At 36.8% G+C, this 18033-nt stretch overlaps 1 protein-coding gene and 1 long non-coding RNA gene across 10 annotated transcripts in view; one reads left to right on the top strand and one right to left on the bottom strand.

Annotated features, from left to right (window-relative positions):
• LOC139982901 (3',5'-cyclic-AMP phosphodiesterase 4C-like) overlaps positions 1 to 18033 on the bottom strand; it is a 282309-nt gene that overhangs the window by 78923 nt on the left and 185353 nt on the right. The window contains exon 1 of one of the 9 annotated variants that reach the window (XM_071996152.1): positions 7517 to 7652. The exons of 7 other annotated variants lie outside the window; for them this stretch is intronic. In XM_071996152.1, coding sequence (XP_071852253.1) covers positions 7517 to 7554 — 38 coding nt within the window. In that variant the 5' untranslated portion in view covers positions 7555 to 7652. Of the gene's footprint in view, positions 1 to 1424; positions 3826 to 7516; positions 7653 to 18033 lie in introns of those variants that run through there. One more of the 9 variants, XM_071996161.1, reaches the window with a different exon arrangement.
• LOC139983213 (uncharacterized) overlaps positions 10273 to 18033 on the top strand; it is a 229402-nt gene continuing 221641 nt past the window's right edge. The window contains exon 1 of the long non-coding RNA XR_011798553.1: positions 10273 to 10282. This is a non-coding gene — a long non-coding RNA (uncharacterized lncRNA). The remainder of the gene's footprint in view (positions 10283 to 18033) is intronic.

Here is an 18033-nt window from a genome sequence, read left to right as displayed (position 1 = left end):
GTTTATGGGTAATTCCGATACAAAACAACATATACTACAAAGTTCAAAGTCCAATTCCTCAACTGTGCACTTATAGTTATTTGATCTAGCAGCCTATATGGCTGTCACAGTCATATTATGTGTGTTTGTCTACTATCAGTTTTAACTATTGCAAAGCAATTTTTTTACTACTTGAAATATCTGTAAAATATACATAATTATTTTCCATCATCTTTTTTTTTTTTTACGCATTTTTCGATACCGACAGATAACATCTTTTCGAATAAAAACGTCATCTCGGTACTGCAAAACAGAATCAAACGGTTACCAGATACCCCAACCGGGAATAGATCTCATTAAATTCGGCATAAACATGGATGTCTATAGGCATTTGTGACACCCATGAAAACTATATAATTCTCCTTCCTGGTTGTGAATCATAAATAGTTCATCGGGCATTACTATTTATTACCTTCGCGCCTTTTTTATCCCCAAGATCGCTGGGATAGCAGTTTGTGATATTTATCTCAGTGTGGTCAGACCTTCATGGAACTTTTCCAAAAAAAAATCAAAAAAAAATCTCTGATGACTCCAGGAATAATGACATGCAGTCCATAATATTACAAACCAAGCTTAAGGACTATTATGATGACTCAGAATTTAAACAAACAATATTACAATAATTGACACTAAAGAAATATACCAGGGCTTGACATCCCAGTTGGGGTGGGAATTAATTTGAGACGAAATACATGCCTATAAGATACAGAATCTCAGCATCAACTCAGACCAGGATATGGGGGGGGGCTGGGGGAAGGGTTTGGGAGAGGGGGTTGGGGGAGAAAGTCGACCCCTGATTATTACTTTATCAGCCTATGTTGTGCTTAATTTTACCATGTGTAGTAATATTATAGTTTACATCAGGAAGACAAGAATATTTATCCGTTGCTTTGATTGGTTGTGAACAATACATCAATGTTCGAATAAAACAGGCTGTAGTGTTCAACTTTTGTTTTTAGCAAAATAAACAGAGAACTTGCAAAGACATTGCTAGTATTTGAAAAATCAATAACATCGCAAGAATTCAGTGTGCACGCATACGTCAAATGAGATGTATTGATGTTTCTCAGATGCAATATGGTTCTCTGTACATGCATATCTTTTCCGGTCGTTTCATCAAAGTTTGAGAATCACCGTTGATGGTGTGTTGGTGCAAGTACATGGTACCAAATGATAAATAAACTTGGTTTTGTTTCTTACAAGGTTATTTACCATTACGCCTACATTAGCAATTTTTGTCAGAGCTGATTGGTTCAATACTTTACTACCACAAATAAGAACTCTTTAATTCACTGACAAGTATACAGTAGCATAGCTAACATTACAGGAAGGAAGGACAAATGACAATTTAAACCCTTTTTCAAAATAAGAAACTTGGAACCAACCTTGACAGCCGTCTCAACTGAATTTGTGACATCTCTGCACGTTATTTGTACCGTGTGTTCTAATAGTAGAAGAACCAGCCCGCAAGACTGCACGAGTTGTGAGATCTAAGTTAATACCGCTCAAACAACATTCCACAAACTGAAATGACGATCACAAGTGACATTTGAGGAAAGAGGGTTCACTCGGATCCCTTTCAAAAACTCCCCACAGCTAGCCAGGTTCCTGTTTATTTCCAGAACTGTTAACTTGAAGTTTCTTGCGTAATTAAAATGCAAAGTTTAACACGACTGGCAATAGGCACTGCCCTCAAGGACATAACCGAACCTCTAATTGGCAATTAAAGGTTTTTTTTCCCCCCCTTCACTGCCAAGGTTTTTCAAAAGACACATGCGTTTTGCAGGTACCGAACTGATGAGGTTTATCCGACGAGAAATGAATCAAAACCTAATTCATTTACACAGATAATTGCTGGCAAGACTGCTCATCTCGAGATACTACATCTCATGAAGAATTTTGTTGGAGGATGGATGAAGGAGAAGAAGCAGAAGAAGAAGAAAAAGCCGAACCTTCTCTTAACAGCATCGCACATCTCATTTTAATTGATTTAATTGGGTTGTCCAACTTTCACATCCAATTTTCTTTACAAGTGAGAACTTTATATGTACTGTAAGTTTCTCCCAAGAGTATTCCAAATTTTAGCAGTCTTCTGTGGTCCAAACCACTTCTAAGAAGTTGAGCAAGGAAATGAGAATTAAGAAGAGGTAGAATCTTCTGGTTGTGGTATTAGAGCGAGTATTTATACTATATCATAGGTCTACACTCTTGTGCATATAAAGTATACTGTAGCCAGTGTGTAGTAATCATGTCATGAGATAATTGAATGGTTCAATGTGCAAATTGATAACATCTATGGTCTCCAAATCACACAAAAAAGATTCATATTATATTGAAACATAGGTACTGTATTAATTGTGACAGTGAGATGAGCATAAGCAGACGTAACAGACCCATCACAGCTAGAAGATCACATTGGCTGGATTTCTGATAGGTTTATTCTGTTATAAACAATGACAGTTAATTAACACAGAAAAAGGCCAGGGTTCTGCCTGAAATGTCGAGGCCGACTATAACCTGAGGGTGGCTTTATTACCACATGTGTCAAATGCTGCCGAGATGATGGAATGAACATCACCACTCTTAATGATCCGTTTAGCGGCTTTGGACTATTAGCTCCCCTCTCTTTGTTGGTCAATGTGTCAGCTCAGATCAACCTATCGTAAGTTATGTAACAAGTGACCTCTGAAATGCCACCGTTGAATATCGGACTGGTCAAAAAGTCAACTTGGATTCATGAAAGAGGCTCTAAATTGTTGCAGCTAGGTGAAATGAACAAACTCCATAACATATGGCTGCTACCTAAATATACTTCCAAGTCGATAGCTAATTGCATGCGACAGGTCTGATTCTGGTCTGCGATCAACACGGCCACTTTAACCTGTTGCTTTGCACTCTGTCATGTACAGCAGCCTTGATTAAAGCTGAAAGTTTTTTTAAAAATTTATCACAAATTCTGTCAGTTCTGCCGGCTACCTACACACTTCCAGTTGAGTTCATTGAATGTGACCAAATGTGGGCGGGAGGCCGCTTCAAGTAACGATTGCTTGAATTTTCTTCGGTATTTTCAACCGTCAGCAGTCGTGGTTAAAGATGACTGAAGTTTTTAGTCCATCACTGCGAGTCAGTTCTGCTACAAATTTTACTCTACAGTTGATTGGCCATTATTAAGGGGTATACTTGATTGAAGATGTGACTTGAATTGGTCTGCATTCAACTCAGTTTCTTCATTAGTATCAATTGCCTGATATTCTCTGTTTTAGCAGTCTTGGTTAATATAGACTTTAGTCTGCAAATCTGTTTATAGACCTACTATTCTTGTTGCTATATAGACTAGTGGACTTGTTTAATCAAAGCTATAAGTTCAAAATGACATTGAATCCATCAAGGTCAGTGTCTATGGACTTAAAATATTTATAGCAGCTATCAGACTCAGAATTAATTCTTCTTCTTATCAATTCAAGTCTGCAACAACAATTAGTCTGAATAGAAGTTGACCTTTGACCTAATTGTGAATAACAGGCTCACTCAAATCACAGCTTCATCAAGCTTTGGTCTTGCCTTCACATACAACTCGAATGATCTATTTTGAATGTAATATAATATCTCTTTTGGACTTCAAAAATGTTCACTGCTATATCATTTCTTAACAACCATTTGCAAAAAGCTGTGAACACGCTTCATAATCATAAATTGATATAGTAATATCTGTCGCTAATATCGTCACAGTCCGACTATAATCTGTCACACGATAACAGAACAATGACCAGAGTAGTTAAAATAATGACGAAAAGAAACAACAACAAACTCACAGTGATTTAAAGAGTTCCTGAAGAATTTCCACAACAACAAAAATATCCCACAAGATTCACATCAATATATCTCTCATCAAAATTCAACTCAAACCTTTTCATCAAGTAATCTTTCAGAGCTCCTGTGGATCCTTCAGAGATCCCCTCTTTTTTTAGAGATCCATATATATAGAGAGATATATAGTCTACAGGCCCTTTATACACCCTAAATAATCAACAAAGTCTGATGTAAAATAAGATCCTGGCAGAGCTGAATCACCATATATACTCTTATCTTGATAACACCTCTCCTCAAGATGAGCAGATTCTTGAATCTTGAAGACAATAATACTCCAGCAGATAATTACTTCTCCAAGTTGTTGACTGCCTCTATAGAAGACCCGGAATAAAGGCCATTCATCAAAGGAATTCCCAAAATTTATTACATCCCGATGTTTTTCTTCATTCCCACAAAAGTAAACAATTGTAAGAAAAGCTCTGGAATTTAACGCTTTGACACATTCTACAATGTGTGTGTGTGCTACATATATTACCCTACTACTGTACTGTCTACCTATTTTAACAGTTCATGCATCTAGTGTCTGCTGGGTTTTTTTTTTCATATATTGTTTTTTATGAACTGTCTGGGGAGTCAAAATTGCCCTCCTGTTTAGAAAGAGGTTAAACTTTTGGATCTTTACCACCAACCAGGGCAGGCACTGACATAGCTCCTTGGATTTTGGCATAAAAGCTTATTTGTAATAGGAGCTGGCTATAACAAGGAGACTAGCTACCCACATGCACACATGAATGAGTTTCATGGCAGGGTATGAACAAATAAACAATTCACAATTGAGCACTATCTTGACGAGGGGGATCATATGACTGTTCTTTCATTAATTATTTGCTTTTTCAAATTGTATGGCGCCTGTAATCATGGAATATCTCTCTCTCTATACTATATATATATATATATATATATATACAGAAATACAGTACTGGTGGATGGCACAAAGTGAATCACAGAACTCTTTAAAGGGTATGAAGACTCGCGCAAAAGGACACGTCTCATGCTGGTAATCTGACCTAGTTTCCAATGAGGTGTAACAGAAGTGTTAGACACCACCATCGATCCCATAAAATACACACAGCTTGCTACTGTTGGTAATTAGACACTAGTGTACAGTCAGAACATACAGCTGCGGGTCAATACCCATAGGACAGTGTACAAATGATACAGCCTTGGACATCTCAGGTCCAGCTAAAGATAACAAGGTATCACGTTTCATTACTGTACTGTCTGCATTTTGTAGCGACACAAAGTCACTTGCAACCAACGGAAAGTTAACTTTTCAGATGGCCGCAAGCGTTTTGGGCAAGTCTTCAATGCCTTTAATGATTGACAGAGGTATCAGGTCTGAAATATTATTTCAGGGAGCTGCCGTTTTGTCCATTTGTGATGTCATAGAACCGGTCGGGCGGAAACGATGTCATGTTTCCTTCGTTTTGCGCTCTAATATTTTCGCGCTGAATGCAAACAGTGTCGATGTTTTACGATGCTAAGCAGGCACATCTCCAATGGCTTATAACTAATAGACTACACAACTGCAGGTGGCCTTTATCCAATCAGGCACATAGCCCATCACAGCTATAATTTATAGCAATTGCTACAAATGCTGATGGATCACTAACTCTGCTGTTGAATAAAATGCATTCATAAAACTCAAATTCTCTCAAACTTTGACAAATTTTTTATCTCCACTGACAAAACTGTGTAAAGATGTAGTTTTGACCTAAATATGCATCACTTTCCAACAAGTTTCATTAAGCAATCAACTTCAGGCAGTTATCCATGTAAGCAGGATATTTTAAATTCATCTCAGTGAGGTTTCACACATACATATACTGTATATATATATATATATATATATATATATATATATCTGACATACCAGAATGCTAGAAAATATTATACAACGCAAGAACTTTATAAAATGATATACCATCAAATGAGTCAACCATGTATTGGCACCATTCCAGATTTCCCCTCAACATTAACAGCCATTTGGAACATTGCAATAACCTGTAAAAGACACACGCTCACACAAAGAAAAATTAAAGAGTGAATATAGAGACAGAAAACCCTTGCTATTTTAATCAAATTGCCTTTTAGACCAAAAGCTGTGCAAACATTCTTTTCAAAACAGTTCGATATATGGACGCAAAAGTTTAAAACCCATCCTCTGAAGTAAAGAGAAAGAGAGAGACAAAAAAAAAAAAAATCAATTTTACGAGAGGTCCGACAGAAACAGAGCAACTGCACAAACTACTTGTGGGGACATTTCACTGAGACGTCGCTGAGAGTCAAATGACAACATGACATAACGTCCAAAACAATGGTCGTATGCGACTAATCATGTCACATAGTACACTGGCCGTCAGCCATGTCAGAGGAGCAGAGAGGTAGGGAGGCCACTGGGTATTAAAATATATTTCATCTGCGACTTAATAACATTGATGGGGAGACCCTCAACGATAGACAGAGATTAAGATGTGTGTCGAGAGGGTCAAAGAGAAAACGGAAGAAGAAGAAAGATAGTCAAAATCTGAGGTGGAGTTAGTCTGGAATTAGTCAGGAAATCTAATTTTCCGGATCCATGGGGATCTACATCAAGCTAAGGAAGAAACAATGCAGGGAAAATGAAAGATTTACCATACAAAGTAGTACCTATGATCTTATGTTTTTATGAGAAATTTTGATGATTCATTTAAACCAGTAAAGATAAGCATGGAGTGTGGGAGATTAGGGAGCTAATAAAAAAAAAACATCACTTCTTAAGCCGAATGGCGACCCATCCCTCTCCCCCCTCCCCTGCCTATCCCCACCCTCCCCCAAAAAACAATCCCCAAGTTAACAGAAAGCAAAAAGCTATTTAGCTAATCATGTACAGTGTAGCCAATAAATGGCATGGGAGCCTTCAACTCAAAGTGAACTGTGTAGGATCAACAAAAATATAATAGTAGCCGACATATAGCTGATCCATTTTATTACGGTCACTTGGAGAAAAGCAGTTTCCTTTTGTCACAGTAAAGAAGAGACTGGCTCTTTGAATTAGGAGTAACAGCTTACCTGCTATATCATAATAAATAAAGTATAAGCTCTCTGTTATGAAGGAGTAGCTAGATGTATATCCATTTATGTTAAGAGTGTGGCGGCTAACTTAACTATCAGAGAAAGGGGGTAGCTTCCCCACACCCCCCCCTGTTATAAGGCTTAGCAACTTGTTGTTGGTAAAAGTTAGTAACTTCTCTGTTACCACAGTAAGGAGTAGCAGCTACATATTATCTCAGCAAGGGAGTAGCTGTTCCCTGTTATATATAAAGGCATAGCAGTTGGTTATTGTACTTAACGGTGTGGCAGTTTCCAATTATCACTTGTACATAATCCATTAGCAGAGCTCGTTATTTTTTAAGCAAAGGGAATAGCAGCTTACTGTTATGCAAGCATAGCAGCTCATTGCTATAGTCAAGGAGTAGCAGATGCCTGTTAACATAGCAAGTGAGTAGTGGCTATACTGTATCCTATAGGTGTTAGCATTCAGCTCCCTATTTATAGGTAGAAGAAGCTCTCTATAATATTGGCAACTAAGAGCTGACCTTATAAAATTAAGAGAATAGCAAAATACCTGTTACTGCTGTAGAGAGAGAGGCTACATTTCATCATGGTTAAGGAGTAGCAGTGCCTTGTTGCAATGGAGTATGTAGCTGTTAGCTAAAGTTATCCATGCATAGTACAGGAATACTCAGTACACCTGTTATTTTCTAAACCTGCGCATATCAAATACTTTAGCAAATTCATCAGTGATGATAGCCTTAATGATATGCTAATCTTATCACAATAGTCACACTCAAGACTGAATGATCCCCACATAACTGAACCAAGGAGATTCAGTTTATTATGTAGGAGGGAAATGCTTACACAAACCACACACTAATTATGTGCACAGTGATCTGTATCATGAACCTCAGACTGCCATCTTTCAGTCAGTGAGCTGCTGTACATTTTGGAAAAGTCAATGAGGTTAATAGAGGGCACTATTGAAAATCTAGTTTGCATCAATAGGACAGTGGAAGCTTAACTGAGGGCAGTATTTCAAAAATCAAAATATTTCATAACAGTTTACATTGCAGAAAATGGACTATCATGTATGTACACAGAACAATACAGACACTACCTAAGCATTTCACTTATATACTTGTTACACAAGTTGACTTTATTTAATGCTTCTATGCTGTACATGTGAGAGAAACATAGCAACATCCACCTCTCAGCTTTGGAATCATGAACACAGAGCTGTTCTGGTCCCAGTACAATCATGAACACAGAGCTGTGCTGGCCCCTATACAATCATAAAAAGGGCTGTGCTGGCCCCTGTACAATCAAGAATACAGAGGTTGGGTCCCTATACAATCATAAGTAGAGCTGTTCTGGTCCCTATACAATCAAGAACACAGAACTGTCCGGGTCCTTATATAGTTATAAGACTGAAGGTATAACAATTTGCAAAACTTTCTACAAGTTGTGCATAAACTCAATACCCATCTAGGTAGTTAAGATCTACTTAATGAGTGTTATATTGCTAATCCAGGGATGAAAGAAGGAGTATGGACAGATCTGAGGCAATGAGATCTAACATCTGAGAAGGTTTTTATTTCATGCCTGGCCAACAAAATCATGATTTTTTTCTTCATAAAAGTTGGACAAATAATCCAAACTGTTCCCATCTAAAGTTTTCTCCCATATGCCCCCCTCCCCCTCCAAAAAAAGGGGGAACAAATTCCAAAGTGTTTTAAACCTGCAGTGTAATCCTTGTGAACATACATACATACATTCATACATACAAACATGGCCAAGTTAAAAAAGGTCAGTCAGTTTTGGATGCGGTGTTTGCATGAAACCAACTGTCCTCAAATATAACAATACGATTACAGATTTCTATTAGCTTTAATAATTAAGGTCTTTGGTACAATTTACAACGGATTTTTCTCTTCATTATTAACATTTTTGTCGCCATCTTCATGAACTTGGTGCTATAGCAGCTTCATGAACTACATCATGCAGTGGAATATATATAGAAAACTACATGAAGGATATTTGATGAGTTAATTGAACAATTTTCCTTAAAAACCTCTTCTTATTGTTTTCTTCAACATGAAATCATACCAAAGGGGTTCTTAGTATATAACAAACAGAACGATGGCAGAATAAAAAAAAATGTTTTTGTTTATCTGAGTGGTTTGACATCAATACAGAACGGAACTTTACAAAGGCTCAACTTGAAAAAAGGGCAGCCATAGTCTCGTTTTATCAATAACTGGTTAATTTTTATAATGCAACACCACAAAAAAACACCTGCAGTGATATGTTCAAGGATTTATCTGACAAAATATCAAATTGTACCAATCTGACACCTGTTAATGATTTATTTAAACTCCTATCTAAACTTAATTCTCAATTGTGAAAATTCAATCAATGTGACATCCATCAATCCATACCAAACACAGTTTTTTTTTAAGTGATTCAGAATATTAAAAACCACAGATATAAATTAGAAGTAATAAATCAAGTTGATTACATCCTGCGTATTTCATATTTAGTGTCAAAATAATTCCCCACCAATTCCTACATCCCTCATATTTCATTTGCAAAGTAAGATATTAGTAAAGAAAACATCCTGAGTGATGAACTTGTCAACCGGCCACCACGGTAACCGCCCCGGATACATCCCACAGAAATCAAATCCATGGGTTTTAATTGTACCAACAGCTCCAGGCAGATCTAAATATAACCTACCTGTGTCAATCGCCTTGTAAATCTCTGTTGAGCTTCTTTTTTTGGGGCTTTATATTGCTTTTTTGCCACATTTTTCATGCCATGAAAAAGGTTTAAGAATGACTTTAGATCATTAAAACTACTGGGTAATGGGAGGGGAGGTGGGAGGGGGGGCTGATGTACGTGATAGTCTGATAAACAGAAGAGCTGTAAAAGTATGATGTGATGTTTGGTTTATAGAATTTGAAATTCCCATTTCAAGAATTAATACTTCCCTTCCAGATGCAGTTTAACATTCAAAATTCATCAAACATCCGATGGTAAGACAAACTAAGACAACTTCTCATTATACCTTGATTGTGCAAGGTAGGGTACTCAATCCTAATGGCCCTTAACAGCCCGCAGAACTCATTAGTGCAAGATTATGGGCTGATTATCTTTTGCAGATGAGATTTAAATTGACTCTTTCCTCGTATTCAAACTTGGCTAGCAAACTGTATGCATTTTTCTGAGCCCTTCATCCTAGAGGTTCTGTAAAATGGGATTCCAACTTTTCCAACAATTCACAGCCAGACAGTCATGAGTTACATTTCGGGTGGGGGTGGGGGGTGGGCCGGGGGTCCACAGCTGGCCATTTATTGGTCTTACTAGCAGAATTGGGAGTAATACATATCACCTTTAAGTCAGCCTCTGAACTTAGTATCTACTGGCAGATACGTGTACACTACGAATGGCTAAATTGTCTCGATGATGGAGAAAAAAAATCTATAAACAACCGTCTTTATAAATGCATGGTGTTATTGCACATGAAAGAATTCACTCCCGCCTGACAAAATAATTGGCTCACAATGTAACACTAATTGGGCATTGCAGAGGGAACTAAATTGATTATTCAAGTAGTCTGAAATGTTGTCTCTTATAAAATACCACAGGGGTTCTCCTGTACCCCCAAAAAAGCTGCAAATCTGTTAACTTGAATATTAGCAATTTAAACCTGTTTGCACATTGTTTTGCGATGCGATACTGGATAAACAATTCCCTCGTGCAGATCCTCACGGCCTTTTAGAGGCTCATGAAAATCCCCACCTACTGACACTGTATATATTGCTCTTTCTAGTTATACAGATTATTTATTCTATCTGGCACTTTGCTCCGACCGATGCCTTTGTCTTGCCCTAAACTAATGTAATAGAAAATCTATGGCTGATGCAAAAAGCAAACTAGCACAGTTTTTGTCCTTCACTTAGATACATCTTTCTCTTCCAGAAATGTCGCAGGCCACTGCTTTAACGTAAACCACTTCCACAATTTTTGGGGAATAAAATAACCACTTCCTCTATGACCCACCACAATACCATTTTAGTACCAAGAAATATAAATCTTCTGCAAATGAGACAAGCAATTTCTGTTTTGAATTCAAATTAATTATGTGGTTTTTTCGTCAGTCATGACTCCGTAATTGTTAACAGTGCACATTAATTGCTTTTGGCAATCTATGTCATTTTCCTGTTGGCTTTCCGGGTGTTAACCTCAACTTATGATTGGGTAAAAGAAGTTATCCTTCCTTGTAATTAAAGGGGTATGATTAAAGATTCATGGAATTGTTGGCTAAAAATGTTAAAGCTGACTTTTACCCTGAATTTATGAAAATTGTTTTGTTACCATATATCCTTTTATAACATCCCTTTCTTAACCTGGGGTGCATTAACTCCTTGGGGTGCGAGGTGGGGCTCTACGGGGGTGTGAAACTAGCTATAATAGGCATAAACAACAAAGCTCCTGAAAGGACAAGTTCAATTATTTTCAATATAACTTCTATAAGTTTAACAGATTTAACATTTTGACTGACTCGACCACCCACTTAAAAAAAATATTCCATATCTACATGCTGCAACAGATCCCTTTAACGTTTACTATCCCTTTAATGTTTACTTTCCCTTTAACCTTTACTAGCGAATTGAAGCTCAGATGTAGATCTTTCATTGGATAATCCATTCCTTGAAAAGTTAAATAGAGAAAGTGACACCATACCCCAATTTGACGAGAGTCTCCCATGAAGTTTACAATTATTGTAAAGTCAGGATCAAAGAACTTGGTTTGAGCCTGTATACTTATATTATATTTTAATATTCAATATTTAATATCAATATCCTAAGTATAATTTAATATTTTCAAATTGACCTCTAACTAATCACTGTAATTATTTGTTTCCTTTATGTACTTCTTAACCCATTTATAAATTTATATTTATACTGGAATAAATAAAAAATATATATAAAAAAATATAATGTTTATCTAGTTAATCCTAGATTTATAAATATGTACTTTCATATATTTATACTGGATTTTACATCTTTAATAAACTAGAAACTTGAATTTACTTACACACATGTGACTCTATGATGTCATTGATCAAGTCTAAAAGTCTTGTTGTGTGAAGCAACATTAAATCGGTGATATCTCGCAATTGGAATAAGCTTTTTCTTTACCTGTTTGGATAAGTTGTTCGTTTCACTTGTTATAGACCAAAGAGGATGGTTTGGTTATCCTGTCTCTTTTAATCTAATACTGAAAATTTTGCGTGTATCTACTTACAAATGCCGCAATTCATTCAGTTTATGTTATTAACATTTTAATTGAATACAGAAAATTGGCTTCCCAAGCGTTTCCAGTGTTGAATTATTTTTCATTTAGCAAGGTCCTTTTGATTAACATTTAACCTTTAACTAATTTCATCACTTTTGGTGTAGTTTCTGTGGATTAGGGACATCTTTGCTCTAACCAGCTGTCATAAATTACTGTTTTGGTTCGTTAAATGTTTGTTTCCTGTATCTTTGCCAAACTAAATGCAAATCAAACATGATCTAAGAAAGAAAAATGTTGGACCTTTATCTTACCACCACTTTGCCCTAAAAGCAATGACCTTTATCTTGTAATTTCACAGACAAAGGTAGACTTATTTGCCTTGAAGCTTTTACTTCAAAGTATTTAGGTCAAAGCTCCTACAAAAAAAAAAAAGAAAAAAAAGGTCCTTATCTTCAACAAAATAAGGAGAAGAAGAAATTGAAAGAAATATAAATAAAAAAGACAATCTGATCAGGGAAACGTGCCCTGAGAACTAGATCACAGAGGGAACATAGAAAATGATAGCGCCAAAAAAATAAGACTTTCGTACCCGCTATATATCTAGGCCAAGCTCTCCTGAATAAATCAAACGCCAACATTTCTAACCAGAAGTACGACGGGAGAAAATTAAGTTATATATTACTTTTGTGTCCTTAAAATGTAACTCAATCACGAGACTTCGATAGGCTTAAACGGAATGATGGAAATATTCCTGTCATAGAGACTGAAAAATGTCTAAACCTGACAGTTAGTAAAATTATATGGTGGCAAATGCATATATACAACCAAGATGTAACAAGGTTTAAAGCTGCACTGCATATCTAATGACTCTTAGATGTTGAGAATTAAAATTATGGGGGGCAATAAATCAAACTCAATAATTTACAGTTTGCGATATTAACAAAAAAACCTTTGTTCACATAAATCAACGATGGATTTGTATTAAACAAACTTTCAGAGAGTGTACAGAAATTTTGGTAAGAGCAAAGTCTTGTGTTAAATCAAATTGTGATATCTTGGGTTTTTATGTCGAGGTCATGCAGCCACTTACTATCATGATTACCAATTGTCACTAGGGGTAACGCTCCAGTTTCATTCGATGCAAAACCCACATTGAGGCGGGCAAAGGAATTTTAAAAGAAACTTGGCTATTTTTGCAACCACACTAAAATTTTAACTCTTTTCTTCTTTACAGAGGGCTCTAATAGTTATACTTGCAATGTGCCCTCAACTTAACTTCTAAAAGACCTGCGAGAGAACACAGGGCCAGATATAAGAACCAAAGTCTAGTGACATACCTAAATGCAGGACGGGATGGTAAGGTGCTGTTAAATGAGCCCACATACCTGCGAGCATTGGACTGCATGTGCATACGTGTTAGGCTAATTTTGTTTCACAGGCCAGAGTGTAACTGGCTTTCTGGAGGAGTGGTTGGCCCGCAGGCTGCCTATATTGGAAACAACACGTTTGTACCGTTTATACTTAAGGCCATATCACATCATGGCCAGGATAGATTTGGCCATGGTTTAATTTAAAATAGTAACTGCCATGACCTGCAAAGATGGTAACTTCCGTGGTCATGCAGGTATGCAAAGACGTGACAGAAACAACAAATTTAATCTGCTAAGTTTCGTTTGCGATATAAATGAGCAACATATATTCTAAAGCAAGGATAAGCCACTAACATGACATTGTAAAAAGTAACTAAATTAACAAAGACACCTCCTTTGTTTTTGTTTTTTTTGGGGGGGGTGGGTTGAGTGGTGGACGGAGGATTTTAAGCGACAGATAAACTGAAATGATATATGATCATATAATTGGGCTATATATTAATCGATGATGACTAATGTAGTCATTCTTATATGGAAAATAATAATATAGCTAATATGAAAACAAGAAAATGGCTGCTACTAGATAGTTAACGCATGCACGGCTGTGAGTTCAGTAAATTTTTTACTGCATAAATAATTTCACCACGAGGCTCCCTCCATTGGCTTACGGTATAAAAATTTCGAGCCAATCTGCATTCCCTGAATAAGCAGCTGGTGCGTATGATGTTAACTCGATCAATTTACGGGAGCTACCAAAACAGGTTTTCGTAGCAATTGAACTGTGATAACATGTTCAATGGAGACTGAATGAGAAACAAGATTGAACACAACAAAAACACTGTTTAAGATAGCAAGACAGGATCTTGCGTTAACTGTTGGTGATGTGACAGCTTTAATTCTTTGCATTAATTTGTAAATTTCTCTAAAGACATAGACAATTATGTGTCGTTGTGCGCGTTTCAAACAAGAAATATTATATTTTCTTTGTAGGGTCACTTCAAAGAGAAAGGAAACAATGTGTTGAATTTATTTTATATAGATCCTACCAACAACAAAAATATCAATATAATACTTTAATAGTTGATCATGGAAAATTATGACCTTCCTTTTAATGTTTGTGATTACTTGGTAAAATGTCTGTTCTTGGAATACTGTAGTACAATTCTTTTCGATACATGACTGTGTAAACATGTAATCCATAATTGTGAACAATTTTCAAGGCTATAATCTGATTAGATAGTTCAATAAAGTCTGTATTCACCTGTGAAGGCAACTATTTTGCAACGTTATATAGCAGCCAAATATATGCATACGGGGTAAAGCAGAAGGGCTAGTGGCTGACACTTCATGTTGGATGAATATATACAGATATCGCAAAACAGTTTTCGCTCATGTGGAATTAAAAATATCATTTAAGTTCTGTAGCTGCATATTATATGTATGGACAGCAGGTCTGGATGAATAGCCTACAACTGGACAGTCTACAGGACTTACATAAAAATGGACAGATGGACTTAGTACTGTTATACAAGGGTTGGTGATGAGATGGAAGAAAGCTGCCAGGTAGCATTATGTACCCTACCAAGAAGAGAGAGTCCTCAACTGTAAAAATGGACGTAGATATCAAACTGATTAATTCTACTGTAGATGTACAAAAAGACAAGATGAATATCTGTCAGCTACTGTAGATGTACAAAAAGACAAGATCAATGTCTGTCAGCTACTGTAGATGTACAAAAAGACAAGATGAATATCTGTCAGCTACTGTAGATGTACAAAAAGACAAGATCAATGTCTGTCAGCTACTGTAGATGTACAAAAAGACAAGATGAACGGTTGTCAGCTACTTCAGATGTATAGGAGGATAAAATGAAAATCTGTCAGCTACTTCAGATGTATAGGAGGACAAAATGAAAGTTTGTCAGCTACTGCAGATGAATAGGAGGAGGATAAAATGAAATTCTGTCTGCTACTGCAGATGTATAGGAGTACAAAATGAAAGTCTGTCAGCTACTGCAGATGAATAGGAGGACAAAATGAAAGTCTGTCAGCTACTGCAGATGAATAGAAGGACAAAATGAAAGTTTGTCAACTACTGCAGATGTACAGGAGGACAAAATGAAACTCTGTCAGTTACTGCAGATGTTTAGAAGGACAAAATGAAACTCTGTCAGCTACTGTAGATGTACAGGAGGACAAAATGAAACTCTGTCAGCTACTGCAGATGTTTAGAAGGACAAAATGAAAGTTTTTCAGCTACTGTAGATGTACAGGAGGACAAAATGAAACTCTGTCAGCTACTGCAGATGGTTAGAAGGACAAAATGAAACTCTGTCAGCTACTGCAGATGTTTAGGAGGACAAAATGAAACTCTGTCAGCTACTGCAGATGTTTAGAAGGACAAAATGAAAGTTTTTCAGCTACTGTAGATGTACAGGAGGACAAAATGAAACTCTGTCAGCTACTGCAGATGTTTAGAAGGACAAAATGAAACTCTGTCAGCTACTGCAGATGTTTAAGAGGACAAAATGAAAGTCTGTCAGCTACTGCAGATGCATTGGAGGACAAAATGAAGTCTGTCAGCTACTGCAGATGTACCAGAAGACAAAATGAATGTCTGTCAGCTACTGCAGATGAATAGGAGGACAAAATGAAAGTCTGTCAGCTACTGTAGATGTATAGGAGGACAAAATGAAAGTCTGCCAGCTACTGTAGATGCATTGGAGGACAAAATGAAGTCTGTCAGCTACTGCAGATGTACCGGAAGACAAAATGAATGTCTGTCAGCTACTGCAGATGAATAGGAGGACAAAATGAATGTCTGTCAGCTACTGCAGATGAATAGAAGGACAAAATGAATGTCTGTCAGCTACTGTAGATGTATAGGAGGACAAAATGAAAGTCTGCCAGCTACTGTAGATGTATAGGAGGACAAAATGAAAGTCTGCCAGCTACTGTAGATGCATTGGAGGACAAAATGAAAGTCTGTCAGCTACTGTAGATGTATAGGAGGACAAAATGAAACTCTGTCAGCTACTGCAGATGTTTAGAAGGACAAAATGAAAGTCTGTCAGCTACTGTAGATGTATAGGAGGACAAAATGAAACTCTGTCAGCTACTGTAGATGTATAGGAGGACAAAATCAATGTCTCTCAGCTAGATGTATAAAAGGACAAAATGTAAGTCTGTCAGCTACTGTGGATTAATAGGAGGACAAAATGAAAGTCTGTCAGCTACAGTACTGCAGATGAATAGGAGGACAAATTGAAAGTCTGTCAGCTACTGCAGATGTACAGGAAGACAGGATTAAAGTAGATATCAGTTACTGTGTTCTACAAGAAGGACACAATGAAATACTGTCATCTTCTTAAGATGTACCGAAAGACAAAATCATATTTACATATTATATTTAATATCACATCAGTACATGTTGAAATAAGTACCATCAACTGTAGATGTAAACCTACAGTCCGATGATTCTAAGTTGAAGTACTAATTTCAACAGTATAGCCTGGTACTATAGGACAGGGACGTAGCCAGGGGGGGGAGCAGGGAGAGCGACCGCTCCCCCCTTTCAGTGTCGAAAAAAATGTTTAAAAACTGTTGTTTTTTTAGCATGGTATTTTGTCAGTGCTCATTTGATCTTGAATACTCGTCAGCTCCGTTAACTCAATTATAATCGTAGTAACATTCACGCCTACTGATTCAACTACTTAGTTTGGCAGATGCAATTAGCTAAATTTAGCCTATAGCCTATTACAAGCCTACAGTTGGCCACTGCGTAATAAAATACATATTGCCTACCTAACCGCACTCTATGGAATGTCACGAACCGTATGCACAACAACGTCGACAACGTTCGTTCTCATCCTTTCTATGATTCGTCCTAAGTTGTTGCACGAACAGCATGTTATGAAGCTAAGCTAGCAATCGTACGTGATACGCACTTCCTATAAATAATTATTACACTGCTAATACACTGCGATAACGATATTTGTTTTTAGGCCACTGCATATCTGGCTATATTCCAAAATATGAAAGTTTATTTTGTCCATCAGTTAAGTTGGTCAAATGTATTAAAGTCCAGACATTGGACAATAAACAAGAATCATCCTACTTGAAAAATTGTAAAAGAGCACTATGTTTGTCTTTCTCATATATTATGTAAAAGAACATGTAAAAGAATTCAAACAGGAAACAAAATCTGCTGATAATATGATATCATATGATCAGGGGCGTAGCCAGTATGTAGCACTGTGGGCCCGGGCCTACGCTTTTTTTGGCCAAGTTATCTTTTTTAAAAAACACCCATATTTCAAATCCATAAGCTTGCTGGACGAGTTTAAGAGTCTAGACAGGAATAACTATTGAAATGAACGTAGCAAGAATATGGCTTAATTAGGTGACCTAGTCT

The sequence above is a fragment of the Apostichopus japonicus genome, chromosome 2 (assembly GCF_037975245.1).
Source record: "Apostichopus japonicus isolate 1M-3 chromosome 2, ASM3797524v1, whole genome shotgun sequence".
NCBI lineage: Eukaryota > Metazoa > Echinodermata > Holothuroidea > Aspidochirotida > Stichopodidae > Apostichopus > Apostichopus japonicus.
The sequence above is the reverse complement of the archived record's forward strand: the minus strand, read 5'-3'. Positions and strand labels throughout refer to the sequence as shown.